At 40.0% G+C, this 19,583-nt stretch overlaps 1 protein-coding gene across 9 annotated transcripts in view; it reads left to right on the top strand.

The window, feature by feature from the left end:
- The window catches only part of ptprea (protein tyrosine phosphatase receptor type Ea), a 303,826-nt gene that overhangs the window by 276,124 nt on the left and 8,119 nt on the right, over window positions 1-19,583 (top strand). For all 9 annotated transcript variants that reach the window (XM_063071813.1, XM_063071815.1, XM_063071816.1 and 6 more), the window contains 8 exons: window positions 709-844; window positions 1,146-1,295; window positions 4,358-4,451; window positions 6,660-6,736; window positions 7,596-7,730; window positions 8,401-8,526; window positions 14,538-14,689; window positions 19,377-19,512. In XM_063071813.1, the coding sequence (XP_062927883.1) occupies window positions 709-844; window positions 1,146-1,295; window positions 4,358-4,451; window positions 6,660-6,736; window positions 7,596-7,730; window positions 8,401-8,526; window positions 14,538-14,689; window positions 19,377-19,512 (1,006 nt within the window). The remainder of the gene's footprint in view (window positions 1-708; window positions 845-1,145; window positions 1,296-4,357; window positions 4,452-6,659; window positions 6,737-7,595; window positions 7,731-8,400; window positions 8,527-14,537; window positions 14,690-19,376; window positions 19,513-19,583) is intronic.

The following is a 19,583-nucleotide window of genomic DNA, read 5'->3' as shown; positions in this document are numbered from 1 at the left end:
ATTAATCCAGTAATACAATTAAAAAGAATGCTTTTCTCTAGTTTGTTTTACAAGCATCATTGAAAATGCATTTAAGAATAGTAGGACTAGCTCAGTGCATATCTCGCCCATTCAAGTGACAGGTATAATCATTTTCGTGGGGTGCGCCTGAACTAGTTTTGTACAAAGGGGAGTGAGAGTTAACTTAGATGAAGTTTCAAAACTGAGCATATGATTCTGAAATTCTTGCAAAATCCAGTGAAATATTTTGTCTGTATTGTACATGTGACTTTTACCGATAACTGAGGACACGCAGCATCCTTTATCTGAATCCATTGCATTGGTAATTGATGACAAATGACAAAAGCTTGTGGCCTGGTGACAGATAAATGTTTCAGTGCTCTTAATCAGAACTGGGATAAATATTTGTGAATCCACACCCAAGAATCCCTAATGTAAGATCGGGGATCTGATAGATGTGGGAGTCAGAAGAAAGCCAACGTCTTGTAGAAAAATAGGAAACATGTATGAATTAACCAAACATTGACCCTCTGTAAGTGGGAAGGACTAAAAGCCTGTAACACATCTTCTCTTCGTCCATGGCTTTAGAATACTACAAAGGGGTTCAAGGAGAAGGGGAGGACTGAACATGAATGTTATTGCTGTAGATAATACATGGCCAATTCCTGAAACTTGAAACCTAACATTCCCCTTCTTTTCCAATTGCAGTGCGGGGGTAGGCAGAACTGGAACCTTCATTGTTATTGATGCTATGATTGATATGATGGATGCAGAGCAGAAGGTGGATGTCTTTGGTTTTGTGGCTCGAATTCGCAATCAGCGGCCACAGCTAGTTCAAACTGACGTAAGCAATATTCTGTTTGTATTCATTTTGATGCTCGTTACTGATGTTAATAGAGCTTTAAAGGAGAACAAATGACTGGACTTGCAGTATTATAAAGATTTTCTGTGGACAGCTCAGCTGAGTTTATTCAATATATTCTCAGTGCTGTGCATGTACATGATACCTACAGTTCTGTTGCTCTTTCAAGAACTATCCCTTAGTTTGAATACGCTTTGCTTCAATATGATATATCATACAATTGTGCTACTTTTCTGGAAGCCCTTTACTAATGTGGTTTTATTCACTTTATTGTTCCTTATAGATGCAGTATTCCTTCATTTATCAAGCCCTTCTTGAACATTATTTGTACGGTGACACAGAACTGGATGTGAGCTCTTTAGAGAAGCACATACAGAAGCTCCGAAATAAAACAGGGAAATTTGACGTCACTGGTCTAGAAGAAGAATTTAATGTGAGTTATTAAGATGGTTTAATCAACATGTTTTGTAGATTAGACTTTAATTCACGTTATGTTGTGTTCGATTTCTGGTCTCTCTTTTTTGTTGCTATTTTTGGGCGAGTTTTGAATTGCCTTTTGATTTTGTGTTCTACATTCTGTGTTTTTGCTCATTTTTTAATTGCTGTTTGCACAATTTGGTTTTTTTTTGTGCTTTGGGCGGGGAGGTTTGATGTTTTTCTTCTGAATGGGTTCCATGGTTTTTCTTTGTTTTGTGACTGTCTATGAGGAAGACAAGTCTCAAAGTTGTATACTGCATGCACACTTTGATAATCTTTGATAATAAATCCTGAAAGATGGACTAGGCATTGTGTCCGGTGCTCCCGATGCAGCCTGCTCTACATTGGTGAGACCTGTCATAAATTGGGGGACCACTTCGTCGAACACCACTGCTCCATTTGCCTAAAGCAGAAATTCTCAGTGGCCCAACATTTTATTTCCCATTCCCATTCCCGTTCCAAGTTGTCGGTCCATGGCCTCTTCTTATGCCATGATTAGGCTACCCTCATGGTGGAGGAGCAAGGCCTTTTATTCCGTCTTGGTAGCTCCAACCTGATGGAATGAATATTGATTTCTCCTTCTGATATATATATAAAAAAAGTCCTCCTGCTCCCCTCTTCTTTTATTCCCCACTCTGGCTTCTTAGCTCTTCTCACCTGCCTATCACCTCTCCCTGGTGCCCTTCCTCCTTCCCTTTCTCCTATGGTCCATGCTCCATGCTCGTCTCCTATCAGATTCCTTTCTATCCAGCTCTTTACTCCCCCCTTCCCCCACCTGGATTCACCTATCACCTTCCAGCAAGCATCCTTCCCCTCCCCTCACCCTTTTATTCTGGCATCTTCCCCCTTCCTTTCCAGCCCTGAAGAAGGGTTTTGCCCTGAAATAGAAACATAGAAACATAGAAAATAGGTGCAGGAGTAGGCCATTCGGCCCTTCGAGCCTGCACCGCCATTTATTATGATCATGGCTGATCATCCAACTCAGAACCCCGCCCCAGCCTTCCCTCCATACCCCCTGACCCCTGTAGCCACAAGGGCCATATCTAACTCAAATGTTGACTGTTTGTCAATCGGAACCTGCTAAGGTCCTCCAGCATTTTGTGCATGTTGCTAGGCGTTAATTGATCTTGGGGCTGATTCACCTGAGCAGAAACTGCTGCCTGTAATACTGCCTCTCTTTTCCATTGCCTCACACCTGGACTAGCTGTCCTATCACACAGTGCTGGAGTAAATGGGTAAGGCTCTGCATGACAGCAGGACCAGATCAAAGGTGCCTTTGAAAGTCCTCTGGCAATCTTTAACATGCTGACCCCAATTGCCAAGATTTCTTAAAAGTCTTTGACATTCAGAAGGCAAATAAAAACTATTAACATGATATTAGCAACTAAAAATAATTCTGAAAATGTGCTAAATTAAATGAACTAAGCATAAACAGTTAAAGAAGTATCACAGTAGTGTAGTGGTTAGCACAACGCTTTAGAGTAGAGGCAACCCAGGTTCGGTCCCCGCCACAGCCCGTAAAGGGGTTTGTACATTCTCACTGTGGGTTTCCTCTGGGTGCTCCAGTTTCCTTCCACAGTTCAGACATACTGGTTGGTAACTTAACTTCACTTAATTTACCTTAAATTGGGGTTTGCTGGGTGGCATAGCTCAACGGGCCACACTGTATCTCAATAAATAAAAGAATAAATATTATTCATATCTTACTTCTCTGCAGCCCTAGATCCCATAGAAGCCAGCACTGTTGCACAAAAATCAGTAGCACTTTTGTGGTGAAGACACTAAATTCCAGGGCATAATAAATATGTCATAGATTAAAATGCAACTGTAAAATACTCTAAAACTTGCAGACTTGCTCTTAGGGGATTTCCACTGCAGTGAAAAATTAAACAACAAAGTGACTCACAGGATTCTGCACATTAAAAGCCCTCTTGTGTATTGAATTCTGCTATTATAAAGACATTTAAAATTGTAGAATATTTAGGAACAAAGGAAAGCTTGTTTTCTCAGAAGCTGCTGCCTCACAAAGCCATTTATTGAGTATGTGCAACTCCCTCTATTGGTGAACATTTTAGTTTGATATGAAAACACGGAAGGTATAGACAATGTGTGAGTTATTGCCCTAGTTATCCTGAGTAAGTGGAATTGGGGTACAGATATAAATGCCCGTGTGATTTCTTGGCAGAGATTAATCTTATGCCAGGCATGACGTAGATCCAGATGATTTTTCACTTTCCTTTTGATGGCTGTGAGGTAACACTGACAGAAGATACTGTGGCTCCTCACTTGACATCTGAGTCGAGCTGGAGAAGTAAATTAATGATAGTCTTTGTTGAAAGGATGAAATGGGTACCAAAAGGGTGTTGTGCTATTCAGACCTGTCTCTTTGAAAATTAGGCTGTGCATTTTGGTGCTTAATTGCTAATTATGAAAACTTGACCTTTCTTTCCCCGAAATGCCGAAACTTTTGCACTTTAAGATTTGCACTTCACCACTTAATTGCAACAATTTTCACCAAGTATTGAAGGCAGCCCTTACAAACCAACTGTGCCTCTAGGTGGAGATTGTGTTATCTGACATACAACAACATGGGCTGAGGGAAAGAATGTCCTTCCTTTGTGCCGTGGCATGGAAGATCCTGTGGAATAGACCCAGGGCAGGAGAAAAGCTGCAGGGGATATGGGATTATTTCAGCCTTTTGTCCTTCCATCCTACAGCTAGTGCAATCAGCATAGAGTGCCAATTTAATCGGCATCAGCCTCTAAATAATCATCTGGGTGGTCATTCCTAACCCAAGCATAATCTTCCTTATGGTCTTGCACAAATCACAACTCAAATCGCAATTGGCTACCATAGGGACTTTTTAGTGCCTGATGGAGACGGGTTAAATTGACCTGATGACTTTTTTGAATACTAAATTTTTTTGTTATTTTGTTTCTTTTCCATTAAGTTTTCAGGATAAATCGTTCTTATGTGTTAACATTTCTATTTTTTCTCTATTTTATATTGTTAATACAGAAATTAACTACGGTCCGAATAAGAAAGGACAATATGAGAACAGGGAATAAACCGGTAAATATGAAAAAAGCAAGAGTCCTTCAGATCATTCCCTGTAAGTGATTTAAATCTAAAATTAATGAATATTTCTTTACTTTTGTTCAACCTCCAGACATACTGGAAATAATTCCCACTACTCATCAGGAAATTGTCATCTAGGGACATGTTTCTTCAAAGAAATCTCATCAGTTCTCATTCACAATTTCTTCCATCAGCTCCTGAGCTCCTGATTGTGACCCCACTGTGTGAGGGAGGCAGCAAGCATAAATAATGCAGTGCATTCCACAAAGAGAGAGTGGGAAAGTGTCTGTGATTTCTACCAAAGCAGCTTTGCATTGATCATCTTAGAGAAAGCTAGAAAATTGCTTTGTCACAGTGTCAAAACTTTGGAAGAACCTTGCTTGTTTGCAGCCTCCTCTGAAGAGTGAGATGAGGAAAACACAAAATAGGGAAATAAGAATTCAAGGAACACCATCAATTAAAACAGATTTGGATTGACCGTACTGTTTTAACAGCAGACAGATGAAATAATATGGTGGACTTATAGCCATATAGGTTATGGATCTATTGTATTCTTATCTATGACTAGGAGCCTCAGCACCATGCCTCAACCCAGAGATGCAACAAACATTCAGAGTTCCAAATGTGCCCTCTGCAATAATTGTTGAAAAGTGATGGTGATCCTAAGACATATTGAAGCCTAGGTTCTTTGGTATCAGAGTAGCTAAACCTGGGGCGTCAGATGATGGGCTTGATTGTATCATGGTTTTCTTGTGATTTTTTTCAGCTGGGACTGGAAGTGGAGATGGTTTGTCAGAGGTCAGGAGGAGAAATTATGTGCCAAAACCAAGGTATTGGCCAGACATCAGTATTAAGGAGCACACATCAAAGTTGCTGGTGAATGCAGCAGGCCAGGCAGCATCTCTAGGAAGAGGCGCAGTCGACGTTTCAGGCCGAGACCCTCCGTCAGGACTAACTGAACTTCTGCACCTCTTCCTAGAGATGCTGCCTGGCCTGCTGCGTTCACCAGCAACTTTGATGTGTGTTGCTTGAATTTCCAGCATCTGCAGAATTCCTGTTGTATCAGTATTAAGGAGCTGGGTTGGGATGTGACCAGAAGTCAGCACTGGGGAGAGTGTGATCAGAAGTCAGGAATGGATCAGTTGCATTAGCGGTCAAGGCTGATAAAAACCGGGAAACTGAGGACCCTACCTTATGCTGTCTATCTATTGAGAATCACTGCTGGAAAATAATAATTTAGTTTCCTACAAATATTCCGAAAGGAGCTTTGCATGTGTATTGATACCATAGAAATAAACTGATTACATGAATGGCGTAAGTGTGAAAAGGTTAGTCAGATTTTCAGTACTGAAAAATGTGGTAGCTTCATTGAACTTTTCAGTTACTGATCCATATTGGATCACTTAGATATAAAAAATGTGACTGGATACAGTATTTTGGTTAAGGTATTTTGCAGTAGATTATATTCTGTCTGTAAACTTCTAATATGAATTAAATGACTGAGTGCTTGAAGAGCCTGTAACTGTTTCCAGACCATTAGAATCTGTTGTAGTATTCAAAAGGGTTGATTGGGAGCACATAAGAGTGTGGAGGAGTGGGGAATGCTGCCAGTCCATGCATTAAATTATTATCCGTGCATTCTTGCCCCTTAAGAATATGGCTTCAAATTGTAAGAAAACTCATTGCCACTGATTTTATTTTTAAGTAGGTGAATACACTGTGGAATTCTACGTTATTAATATACTTGAATAGGAAGTAGTTTTCAATTGATGGCATTTGTATTAATATGGGACAATCAATGGTACTTATCCCTTTGACTGTATTGTCAGTGTCTTGGTTCAGATTTCTTATGCATATTAGAACAGTTAAGTATCCATCCCTACAGAATTAACAAAGGCTGGTTCATCAGTGTAACTTCAGTCACAGAAAGACAGGAACTTGCTTCTAGCCTTATGATGCCTAAAGTTCATAAGAATCTTTGTAAACTTCGTATTTTAATGTACTTGTTGATAGCATCCTTGTTAATGGATGGCAGCACGTACTTTATTAGTGCACAATTTTTTTTTATCCTTCACCCATAAAAAGAAATATTGTCCCATAACTAGCAACTCTCACAATTGGTATGTTCCACTATGGCACCAATTTAAGAGTTAGAATTATTTTCATTGTACTTATCACCTGATGGGATGAAATATCTTCTCTCTCTATCAAACTGATTTGCATTTTATTTTATATCTTTAAGATGATTTCAACAGAGTTGTTCTGCCCAGGAAAAGGGGACAAGAATTCTCAGACTATATCAATGCTTCGTACATAGACGTAAGTACACTTCAAAGTGTGTGATGCAATGTGACTTCACAGTGTGTAATGTTAGTTGTGATCAAGATTTCAAAAGCTACACGGAAAAAAATGGCTAAATTGCATACGCATCTTCTTGTTCGTCTGCCCAACCAGCTGCAATTTTGTGGTCTAAAATACCAGACTTTAAATGGCAGAATTGACATGAAGTATTCTGTGATCTTTCGCTGGCTGGTGGCGTAGTGGCATAAGCGCCAGACTTTGGAGCGAAGGCTCCCGTGTTCGAATCCAGCCGGCTCCCTTGCACGCTTTCCATCCGTGCTGGGTTGAGCGTTGAGCTGGCAACTTGGCCTTGCAAAAATAAGAAAGCCTGCTAAAAAAAAACGCCGTCATGACGGCGTCCCGATGACTCCACTCGGAGTTAAGGGCTTTCTTCTTCTTCTTCTATTCTGTGATCTTTATGTGAAATTTTTCTGCAAGCAGATTATATTTAATGACTTGAGCTTTGAAAAATAAATGTATATTAAACAGTATGAACAATCATTTTATACAGGAGTTTGAAAGAGGAGCTCCACCAGTGTTGATGTTGACTGGTTTACTATCTTGTATAGTTATCAGTAGATATTAGTTTAGTTTCTACTTTCATTTAATGAGTTTGACATTATAACAGTGATTATGTCAGTAAGAAAACTAAAATACCACTGGTGGCACATTAGTCACATTCCAATTCTTATTTCAATAATGGTAAGGGTCTTGCAATAGAAATGAAATAAAAAATATTACTTGTTGTTGATTTTTGATTTTCTTTCTGAAAATCCAGTATAAGTAGTACTTGTGCAATTTTCATACTTAACTTTGCCACTGAATTCCTTTATGACAGGGTTATCGACAGAAGGATTATTTTGTTGCAACACAAGGTCCTATTGCTCATACAGTGGAAGATTTTTGGAGAATGGTCTGGGATTGCAAATCTCACACAATTGTAATGCTGACAGAACTGAGAGAAAGAGAACAGGTATAATATTGTAGAAGCACAATTAGCATCACTGACTTACAGAGCAGAATATTTTTATTGAAAAATTCTACAAAGTCATAATCATATCTTAATGCCTCTGCCTACCAGTCATTATATGTCAAAAGCATGTATATTTTGGATATGTATAACATACCTATCAATGACATTAGATAAATCTATCAATGCTAATTAGAAGATAAATTATAATGAATACCCAGAGTGGAGAATACAACTTAAGAATGATTCAAGTAATTTAAGGTAATAACACATGTAATTTAGTTGTTTGGAGTTGAGAAATGTTGTTAATAATGTTAAATGTTGGAGGCATTACAAATGCCACATACTATATTTACCAAAAAAAATAACCTATGTTGTGACCAAAACCAGGATTATACAGCTTGTGTTCAGAAAAGAGGAGTGACATGGTAATTAAAAAGTATGTCCCTTCAGAGTTAAAATTGAGCAGTTCTTTAGTGCAACCAGGAGTTCAGTGCTGAGTTAGCTATAAAGGCCTGTTGACCAGAATAACTTCTGTTTTTACACTGACCACTGAAAGCCACAAGCATATTCCTGTCATACCCACTTCCTCTTAGGACAAAGCATAAGCTCTCAAGTGAAATGCCCAGATATGGTATAAAATGCAATTGGAATCCATATGTTCTCTCTGCAGGAAAAGTGTTGCCTGTATTGGCCCTCTGAGGGATCTGTAACGTATGGAACATACTCAATAGAGTTGAAGAAGGACAACATTGCTGATGCTTTCAGTCTCAGAGATCTCACAGTCACAAATACCACTGTATGTATCACTTCAGATTTCACTTAAGCTGTAAGAGTATTCATAGAAGATTAAACTAGAAATAGTAGGCTGCTATTGTTTTTATTTTAGAATTGCTGATGCACTTTCCTGTAACTTTTGGTGAAGGTTGGTCTGTAGTGATAACTGATACAGAGAAAACCACTGGTTCAGTGCAGTGTTCTAGCACTATTCCCTCTAAGCTGTGTGGGTGTGTGGCCACACAACAACTGGAATGCTCCCACACACATAGCCTTCGTTGCCATGCAGCTGGAGTAAAGACAAACAAGAAAAGGTTCACGAAATGTGGAAGATTTTCTTTGTTGCCCTGTATTTCATTATACCTTTCAATTAAGAAATAAAATCAGAAGTATGAGATACTTAAAATTTAATTCTGAACAGTCATAGTATGCATATTACAAAAAAAAACACGTGTAAGAATTTCCTGCTCAAAGCAAAGGCTGGTCTGCGCAGTTGTAAAAAAAAAATTAGAGAGAACATTGTGCACTAGCTCATCTGCACTTCTGTGGTCACATAATGTGCAGAGTGTGTTGAATATCAGAGGTGAGTATGCCTGACCTCTTGCTCCATTGCATATCCATGTCCAGGAATCTGCTGAGTTAAGGTGTTAGATATATTACAGTATGTATCCACTCTCTCAGTCTTACATCATCCATAACAGTGAATCCAGAATGGCTCTATTAACTTGCATAGGGTTACTGATGTTCATAATAAAAGCAAGCAAGGGCAAATATGTGTTCTTTTTTATTTTATGTTATTTAATGTTTTAATTAATTAGTATACTTTATTTGAGCTTTCAAGTGAGTTTATATTTTTAATGTTTCTATTAATAGTTTCATTTCTGCTGTTTCTACATTTCTCCAATTATGGAGACACTTAGAAATGACACAAGAGGCCTTGATGGCTCAGGTTTGGGCCCAGGGCCATCACTTGCCACCTGTGTCCTAGTCACCACTCATGGACCATTCCACTTCATGAAAGGCTCATTATAATGATGCTGGGATGTCCTTTGACACTGTTCAATGGCAAAAGATTAATGACACTGTGGGTCTTGTGTGGGGTGAAGTTGGATTCAAAATGATGAAGGTAGAGAAGGTGAATTTATGACACAAGTTTAAAAAAAAATGAATGTTACTGACACTTCATACATGATGAAACCTGGGAGTTGGCAAGGACTTTAACCACACCAGCTTAAATACTGTGTTCCCCAAATTCCTGCAATATGTGGATTTCAAAACCAGGGGAGACAACACACTGGACTTGGTTTATACCAACACACCACAGGCATACAAAGCAAACCCCCGCCCCCATCTTGGCCACTCTGACCACATATCTGTCATGCTAACATCGGCATATAAACCACTGCTTAAACGTGTGAGAGCAGAGGAAAGAGAGATAAGGGTCTGGCCAAAAGGAGCAGCCTCAGCACTACAAGACTGTTTTTTGCACACAGACTGGGACATATTCAAAACAGCAGCCTCCTATGACGACCATACAGACATTGAGGAGTATGCGGAGGCAGTAATCAGCTACATAGCCAAATGCACGGAGGATGTCACTGTGATGAAAACCTTCACCGCAGGTGGTTATAAAAAGCCATGGATGACAACAGCGGTGCGTTCACTACTGAAGGCCCGTGACACAGCCTACAGATCGGGGGACAGGAGTACGCTTCGCTCAGCCAGGTCTGCGCTTTCACTAGGGATCAGGAAAGCGAAAAGGGCCTACGCGGGCAAAATACATGGACACTTCTGTGACACAGCTGACACCAGACGGATGTGACAGGGAATTAAAGTTCTGACAGACTACAAAATCAGGCAGAAAACTGATGACAGCGACACCTCTCTTCCAGACAGGCTTAACAATTTCTTTGCACGCTTCGAAGCATCAAACACTACAGCAAGGGGGAGAGCCAGTCCCTTTTTACCATCCGACCAGCCGGCTCTAATCATTGATCCAGAGCAAACATGGAGGACCCTTGCCAAGGTCAACCCACAAAAAGCGGGAGGTCCCGACAACATCCCTGGACGTGTGCTCAAGGAATGTGCTGATGTGACAGACATTTTCAACATCTCCCTTAGTCAAGCCATTCTCCCCAGATGCTTCAAAACCTCCACAATCATCCCTGTAGCAAAGAAATCAGTTGTAGCCTGTCTGAATGATTACTGTCCCGTTGCCCTGACCCCCATAGTGATGAAATGTTTTGAACGGCTTGTCAAGCCTCATATCACAGCCAGCCTCCCCTCATCACTGGATCCTCTGCAGTTTGCTTATCGTCCAAATCGCTCTACAGAGGATGCAATATCCACCACACTGCACACAGTTCTCTCTCACTTGGACAACAAAGACACTTATGCCAGAATCCTGTACATTGATTTCAGTTCAGCATTCAATACCATCATCCTGCAGAGACTAATGGAGAAACTGTCGCTGCTTGGCCTTAGCACTGCCATGTGTCGCTGGATTCTGGATTTCTTGACAGAGAGACCACAGTGAGTCTGTGTTGGCAGGAACATCTCTGACTCCATCAAACTGAGCACTGGATCCCCACAAGGCTGTGTGCTTAGCCCATTGCTGTTTATACTGCTGACACATGACTGTGCAGCCAGATTCAAGGACAACTTGATCATTAAATTTGCTGATGATACCACAGTGGTGGGGCTCATCAGCAAAAATAATGAAACAGTGTACAGGGAGGAGGTCAAACACCTAGAGAGCTGGTGCAGGGATAACAACTTGATGCTTAATGTCACCAAAACCAAGGAGATGATCGTCGATTTCAGACGGTCTCAGCCTGAGCACAACCCCTCAGCATCAGCGGCTCCGCAGTGGAGAGAGTGGAAAACATCAAGTTCCTTGGGGTGCAGATCTCGGACAAACTCACTTGGTCCAGCAACACCACTGGGATTGTGAAACGGACACAGCAGAGATTGCACTTTCTGAGGAAGCTTAAACAAGCGTCACTCCCCATTAACATCTTAACTACATTCTGCAGAGGCATGGTTGAGAGTGTGCTGACCTTTTGCATCACAACCTGGGAATGGGTTGGAACTGGACCTAGTAGTACAGTCATGAACAGCAGTGGGCTGAGCATGCAGCCCTGGGGAGCACTGGTTATTATTTATTAATTTTCTGACAAAAAGCCCTAGATCCAATTACAGAAAAAGGTGTTGAGAATCAACAAAGGCAGTTTATCCATCAGCTTCTGAGGGATGGTCATATTAAAGACCAAACTGAGGTTGATAAACAGCATCCTGGTATATAAGGCACTATTTTCCATGTTGGACATGAAGGAATGGAGTGCAGAGGCTATGGCATCATCAGTAGACTGATTTGAGCAACAAGCAAGCTGGAAAGTGTCCAGTGTAGCAGGAAGATGGGATTTAATGCAATGCATAACCAACTGCTCGAAGCACTTCATGATTGTTGCGATCAATGCTACTGGACAGTGTCTCCACAGAGGAACCATGTATGTTCAGTTGGAATGGTCAGCCCTCTTGGCCACTGGATGGCTGAGGGGACAGAGAGAGATGCTGAAGATGTCTGTTAGATCCTCTGTTACCTGGGTTGCACAGTCCCTCAGCAGCTGACCCAGGTACATTATCAGGCCCCGCAGCTTTATGTGAATTGACCCTTCCTCACATTAGCTGCAGCCAGACCATGTGCCTGCTCCTTGGTGGCAAGGGGGGCCTTCCTTGCTGGCATGTTGTTCCATGCGTCAAACCAAGTGTAAAAGACTTTCAACCTATTAGGAAGAGAACTATGCATGAGCTGGCCTGACACCAGAGCTCGTAACCCAATTCACATAAATACCCAAAACTCCAAAATGAGAGTAATGACTTCAAATTCCTGCTTTATTTTGAAGAATAATATACACAAATTATTAGGGACTAACTCATTCTAAAAATAGTGGAGAAAACAACTGAAACCACATGTTAGTTTGCCACACAATAATTTTAGAACTCAAAATAATTAGCCAATCAATCCCCACCCTCACCTTCAACGTTTCTCTTCCCTTCTCCCTTCTTACTAACTGACTAAGGTCTTAAGAACCATTAGGGGAAATAATTGAAACTGCCTGCTTTTCACCACAGGCTGAATGTGGTGTTTTGCAATTGATGAAATCCAGTGTTTGGCAAATGGTGCTTTGAGTATTATCTTACTGTAGATTAAGATATTCATTCATACATAAGACTGAAGAAAAATTAACTTGACCTATGTGATTCTACAGCTTTAGTGAGATTTGAATCCATTTATTTTGCAGTGCTGGTGCTGGCAGAACAGATATCGCACTGTTATCGACACGCAGGGTGGACTAGTAGTCCATTATGGTCCAAATGGCCTACTGCATGTGCCTCATGTCTTTGGTGTCACAGAAATGGCTGTATATTATCTGTGAATAATCCTATTTTGCCTTCTTGATGGCATTGGAAAGTGTAGCTCTAGAGAGTTGTCTTATTCCCTGATCTGAAGGCTCTCAGGCTTGCCTAGACCTCTTCCATTAACCATGGCTTCTAATTTGCCCACACGTAGATGTGTTTAACAATGATGACATCCTCAGTGCACTTTTCTATGTAGCCAGTCACAAATCTCACATATTCATTTATACTAATATGATGGTCGTAGGTAGCTGTCTCTCTGAACATGCTCCAGTCCGTGTTTTCAAAACAGCCCTGCAATCATGCAAAACTGATGATAAAACATATAGGATCAGAAAGGACTTGTACTTTCATAGTTGGTTATCATTTCCTTCTAAAAGAATTCAAACATCTTATGATCTTATAGCCTTTTGTACTGGCTTTGCAGAGGAGGTTCACCAGGTCGTTTCTGGAGATGAGGGAATTAGCTGATGAGAAGAGATTGAGTTGCTTGGGACTATACTCTCTGGAATTCAGTTGAATGAGAGGGGATCTTATAATAACATATAAAATTTTGAAATGGATAGATAAGGTAGAGCCATGAAAGTTGTTTCCATTGGTAAGTGAGACTAGACCTAGAAGACATAGCCTCAAGATTCAGGGGGATTGATTTAGACTGGAGTTGAGGAGAAACTGTTTGTCCCAGAGAGTAGTGAATCTGTGGATTCCTCTGCCCAAGGAAGCAGTAGAGGATACCTCAATAAATAAATATATTTGAGACACATTGGATAGGAGCTAAGGGTTATATGGGTAAGGCAGGTGAGTGGAACAGTCATATCAGCCATAATCTTATTAAAGGGTGGAGCCGACTCGACAAGCCAGATGGCTGACTCCTGCTCCTATTTCTTAAGTTCTTTTGTTCTAAATCACCATAAGTGACAAGTGTGACACATTTGATTCCACTGCACACCCTTAACACTCTTCCACAATATCAGCCCAGGGTGAGTGGATCAAAGGATGTTAAGAGCCTATAGCACAATAAATCTGTCAACACACACATGTGAAAATTCTACTTATTCTGTGATGGAAAGCACCAGAACAATTCATCTTTCCTCCTGTTCTGCCACCAGTATGTGGAGATAACATTTCAAATCAACGAGTTTTCATCTCTGATGAAAAGCCGAAGACTAAAAAAATCTCTTCCTCCACTGATGCTTCCTGATCTGCTGCGTATTACAGTTATTTCTGTGTTGCTTGTAAAATTATGCTGGAGATGTTTATGCACTTTACTTCATCTCTTATTATTAGTACATCATTTATTTTCCTTCACTCTGTTGTATTAATAATAGATAAAGTACTTAGATATATAATAAGTCATAAAGTTCTTTCATTCATCTAGTAAATCAGGAATAGCAGTTATTGACTGCTTGTTGATATAACACAAAATTACATATTTTTGTTTGCTGCTAAGCAGGTTATATTTTACGCATATAGCTGACTGCAGAATTTATGTATACCACAGAACCTAAAAGTATTGCTGAATTTTAACCTTATTATGCTGAAAAGTGGGTGTAAAGAATAGTCAATGCCAAATAATATTCTGTAAAGCAAAATGAATTTGTTATTGAAATTTAGGAAAACATAGAGAGGACGGTTCGACAATTCCACTTCCACGACTGGCCTGAGATTGGCATTCCAGCGGAAGGCAAAGGGATGATCGACCTAATTGCGGCAGTCCAGAAACAGCAGCAAAAATCTGGCAATCATCCAATCATAGTGCACTGCAGGTACTTCATGATCCAATATTCATGGGGGTTGACAACTGACTCTCTAAAGTACTGAGAGCAGCAACACTGAATTTCTACTGTATCTGACTTGAAGGAGGAGTTCTCTGTCAGATATCTGGAAGATGTAATCAGTCAGAATGTTACAGCCTCAGAAACAATCAGGATCAGATTTATTATCATCGGCCTGTGTCATGAAATTTGTAAACTTAGCAGCAGCAGCTCAATGCAAAACATAATATAGAAGGGAAAAAAATAATAATAAATAAATTAGTAAATCAATTACAGTATACATATATTGAATTGATTAAAGATTGTGCAAAAAACAGAAATTATATATATACATTTAAAAATTGAGATAGTGTCCAAAGATTCAATATCCATTTAGGAATCGGATGGCAGAGGGGAAAAAACTGTTCCTGAATTGCTGAGTGTGTGTCTTCAGGCTTCTGTACCTCCTACCTGATGGTAACAGTGAGAAAAGAGCATGCCCTGGGTGCTGGAGGTCCTTAATAATGGACACTGCCTTTCTGAGACACTGCTCTTTGAAGATGTTCTGGGCACTTTGTAGGCTAGTACCCAAGATGGAGCCAACTAAATTTATGACCCTCTGCAACTTCTTTCGGTCCTGTGCAGTAGCGACCCCCCCCCCTCGCTTCCCATCATACCAGACAGTGATGCAGCCTATCAAAATGCTCTCCCAATACATCTATAGAAGTTTTTGAGTGTATTTGGTGACAGTAAATTAAAATTTAAAAAAACACCTGCAGATACTGGAAACCTAAAGTCAGAAGTTCCTCACAATCTCAGAAGGTCTCTGAGATTTGAAATTTAGATTTGCAAATCAAGAGAGATTGAAAATATTTTTTTTAAATTGCAGATACTGAAAAAATGAAATAGTAACACAGAATACTGAAAACACTCCCATCATTTGCATGAATACAAGAGATTCTGCAGATGCTGGAAATCCAGAGTAGCACACACAAAATTCAAATCTATAGCCAGCATGCCAAAAGTAAAATCTATGCTCAAATGCAGAATGGCATAATAGAACAAATTTTTTCCAATTTGTTGTTAATTGTTGTACCAGTCTGAATTATAATGTTGCATGTAGGTATTAAGAACTATTTGGATGAGAAATCCAGGCATCCAAATGGACATTGACAGAAAGTTGAGGTAGATATTGTTGCTATCAATAATGATAAAGTCACATTTGGAAATTTAAATGATGCCTTCGGTAAGTCTTGATAACAAAATTTGCCAGCTTCAAAGTGCATTATGTTCCTTATTGACTCCTTCATTGTCAGTATGTTTACTTGGGACAGAATCAATTCAAACTATCCAAGTTGTACAACTCAGCGTGTTATGCATTGGATAATTCAGAAGACTAGGGGTTGTTTCTGTCCTCCAATTGACAGTACACGGTACATCATTGTTAACGTACTGTTGATTTGTCCTACATGACATTAATTTACTAAACGGTAGGATTGAAAATCAATTAGTACAAGACTCTAGGATTGTGTAAAGCATATTCTTAAGCCAATAAATCCATATTTCCACTGGGCCAGCAGCTGCAAATGTTAGTGTTCACACCCATTAGCAATTCATTCTGAAGAACTGAGTAACATTTAAAGTTTCACAGGGTCGAGTGGGAATACTTCCTCTCATGTTTGCTTTTAAAGGATTTAGCTTCTTTTAAATCACTTTGCTCAGGGGTGAAGTGTGCCTGCAGGCAGTGTAATTGCAGATTTTACTCTGTACCTAGGCAAAATATTTTGTTTTGAGTGATGTCCTTTCTCAAAATAAAACTTTTCAGCTACTTTCTCATTTCCCACTGCTTTCATCAAACTGTGCAAAGAGAGAGCCAGTGTTTTGTTTCATCACAAGGATATAAAGTCCAAATTCTGTAATAGTCTAAAACTTGTATGCAATTCAATGGCCTTGTATGTAATTCTTCAGCATATGGAACGGTGTGTTTAATATGAGGCATGAACAGAACTTTGTGCATGATACAAAACTTGGAAGTTCCAGGGGAATAGTTAATTTTTAATAAGGGCTAGCAATTTGAAATATTATCATGCACAAGGTCCAATGCATTCTGTGTTAAAGAACCAACTTTAGATATTTAGCATGCTCAAATGCCTTTCCACCATATACTCTGTAATGAAGAAGTGCATGGAGAAAAGCAGCTTGGTTTGCTATCACAAGAGGAAGGATGATGATGACAGTCAAGAGGAATATCGAGACAAAAAAGGTCACTTCTGAGTGTCCTACTTGATTCCTCTGAGTGGGAAGGAGGAGGTCACTGTCACAATCAGATGTGCTCGGGGTAGGATCAAATCACAATCAGGCTGGTAGGATTGGGTCTGCATAGAACTGGTGCAATGACTTCAATGGGAAGAAATGATTAAGGTAATTATTAAACCAATTTGACATATTCATTTTAATCTTTCTAATGATCTTAGTTTTAATTTTTTTACTCAACATTTTTTTTGAAAATGGCCTGAGTAATATTCAATAATTTTGGAATGATTTTGAATGTTTTCATATATCAGAGAGATTAATTTTGTTTTGGCATCTTTAACTGCTCTTTGGTCATCTTCCTAACATCATCTGAGAGACCTATGTATGAAGTGGCAATAGACAATAGACAATAGGTGCAGGAGTAGGCCATTCAGCCCTTCGAGCCAGCACCGCCATTCACTGTGATCATGGCTGATCATCCACAATCAGTATCCAGTTCCTGCCTTATCCCTATAACCTTTGATTCCGCTATCTTTAAGAGCTCTATCCATCTCTTTCTTGAAAGCATCCAGAGACTTGGCCTCCACAGCCTTCTGGGGCAGAGCATTCCATATATCCACCACTCTCTGGGTGAAAAAGATTTTCCTCAACTCCGTTCTAAATGGCCTACCCCTTATTCTTAAACTGTGGCCTCTGGTTCTGGACTCACCCATCAGTGGGAACATGCTTCCTGTCTCCAGCGTGTCCAATCCCTTAATAATCTTATATGTTTCAATAAGATCCCCTCTCAGCCTTCTAAATTCCAGAGTATACAAGCCCAGTCGCTCCAATCTTTCAACATATGACAGTCCCGCCATCCCAGGAATTAACCTTGTGAACTTACGCTGCACTCCCTCAATAGCAAGAATGTCTTTCCTCAAATTTGGAGACCAAAACTGCACACAGTACTCCAGGTGTGGTCTCACCAGGGCCCTGTACAGCTGTAGAAGGACCTCTTTGCTCTTATACTCAATTCCCCTTGTTATGAAGGCCAGCATGCCATTAGATTTCTTCACTGCCTGCTGTACTTGCATGCTTGCTTTCAGTGACTGATGTACAAGAACACCTAGATCTTGTTGTACTTCCCCTTTTCCTAACTTGACTCCATTTAGATAATAATCTGCCTTCCTGTTCTTACCACCAAAGTGGATAACCTCACATTTATCCACATAAAACTGCATGTGCCATGCATTCGCCCACTCACCCAGCCTGTCCAAGTCACCCTACATTCTCATAACATCCTCCTCACATTTCACACTACCACCGAGCTTTGTGTCATCGGCAAATTTGCTAATGTTACTTTTAATTCTCTCATCTAAATCATTAATATACACTGTAAATAGCTGCAGTCCCAGCACTGAACCCTGTGGTACCCCACTGGTCACCGCCTGCCATTCCGAAAGGGACCCGTTAATTGCTACTCTTTCTTTTCTGTCAGCCAGCCAATTTTCAATCCATATCAGTACTCTGCCCCCAATACCATGTGCCCTAATTTTGCCCACTAATCTCCTATGTGGGATTTTATCAAAGGCTTTCTGAAAGTCCAGGTACACTACATGCACTGGCTCTCCCTTGTCCATTTTCATAGTTACATCCTCAAAAAATTCCAGAAGATTAGTAAACCCATGCTGACTCAGACCAATCCTGTTACTGCTATCCAGATGTGTCGTAATTTCATCTTTTATAATTGACTCCAGCATCTTTCCCACCACCGACGTCAGGCTAACCGGTCTATAATTCCCTGTTTTCCCTCTTCCTCCCTTCTTGAAGAGAGGGACAACATTAGCCACCCTCCAATCCACAGGAATTCATCCTGAATCTATAGAACATTGGAAAATGATTACCAATGTGTCCACGATTTCTAAAGCCACCTCCTTAAGTACCCTGGGATGCAGACCATCAGGTCCCGGGGACTTATCAGCCTGACAACAAAGCTCATAACCCCATTCACTTAAATATCCAAAACACCAAAATGAAAGTGATGACTTCAAATTCCTGCTTTATTTTGAACAATATAATACACAAATTAATAGGAACTAATTCATTCACAAAATACTAGAGAAAACAACTGAAATCACGTGTTAGTTTGCCACATGATAATTTTAGGACTCAAACTAGCCAATCAATCCCCACCCTCGCCTTCAATGTTGCTCTTCCCTCCTCCCTTCTCACTAACTGACTAAGATCTTAAGAACCATTAGTGAAAATAATTGAAATTGCCTGCTTTTCACCACAGGCTGAATGTGGTGTTTAGCAATTGATGAAATCCAGTGTTTGGTCCACGATGCTTTGAGTATTGTAATACTGTAAATTAAGGTATTCATTCATACATAAGACTGAAAAAAAAATTAATTTGACCTATGTGATTCCACAGCTTTAGTGAGATTTGAATCCATTTATTTTGCAGTGCTGGTGCTGGCAGAACAGGTACATTTATCGCACTGAGTAACATTCTGGAACGAGTGAAAGCTGAAGGCCTTCTAGATGTTTTCCAAACTGTTAAGAGCTTACGAATGCAACGACCACATATGGTGCAGACATTGGTATGATTTTTTTTTGGATTTCCTAAATCAAAAATAAAATAGAAGTGAAACATAATCTTTGTATTTTATTT

The sequence above is a fragment of the Mobula hypostoma genome, chromosome 19 (genome assembly GCF_963921235.1).
Source record: "Mobula hypostoma chromosome 19, sMobHyp1.1, whole genome shotgun sequence".
Classification (NCBI taxonomy): domain Eukaryota; kingdom Metazoa; phylum Chordata; class Chondrichthyes; order Myliobatiformes; family Myliobatidae; genus Mobula; species Mobula hypostoma.
The sequence above is the reverse complement of the archived record's forward strand: the minus strand, read 5'-3'. Positions and strand labels throughout refer to the sequence as shown.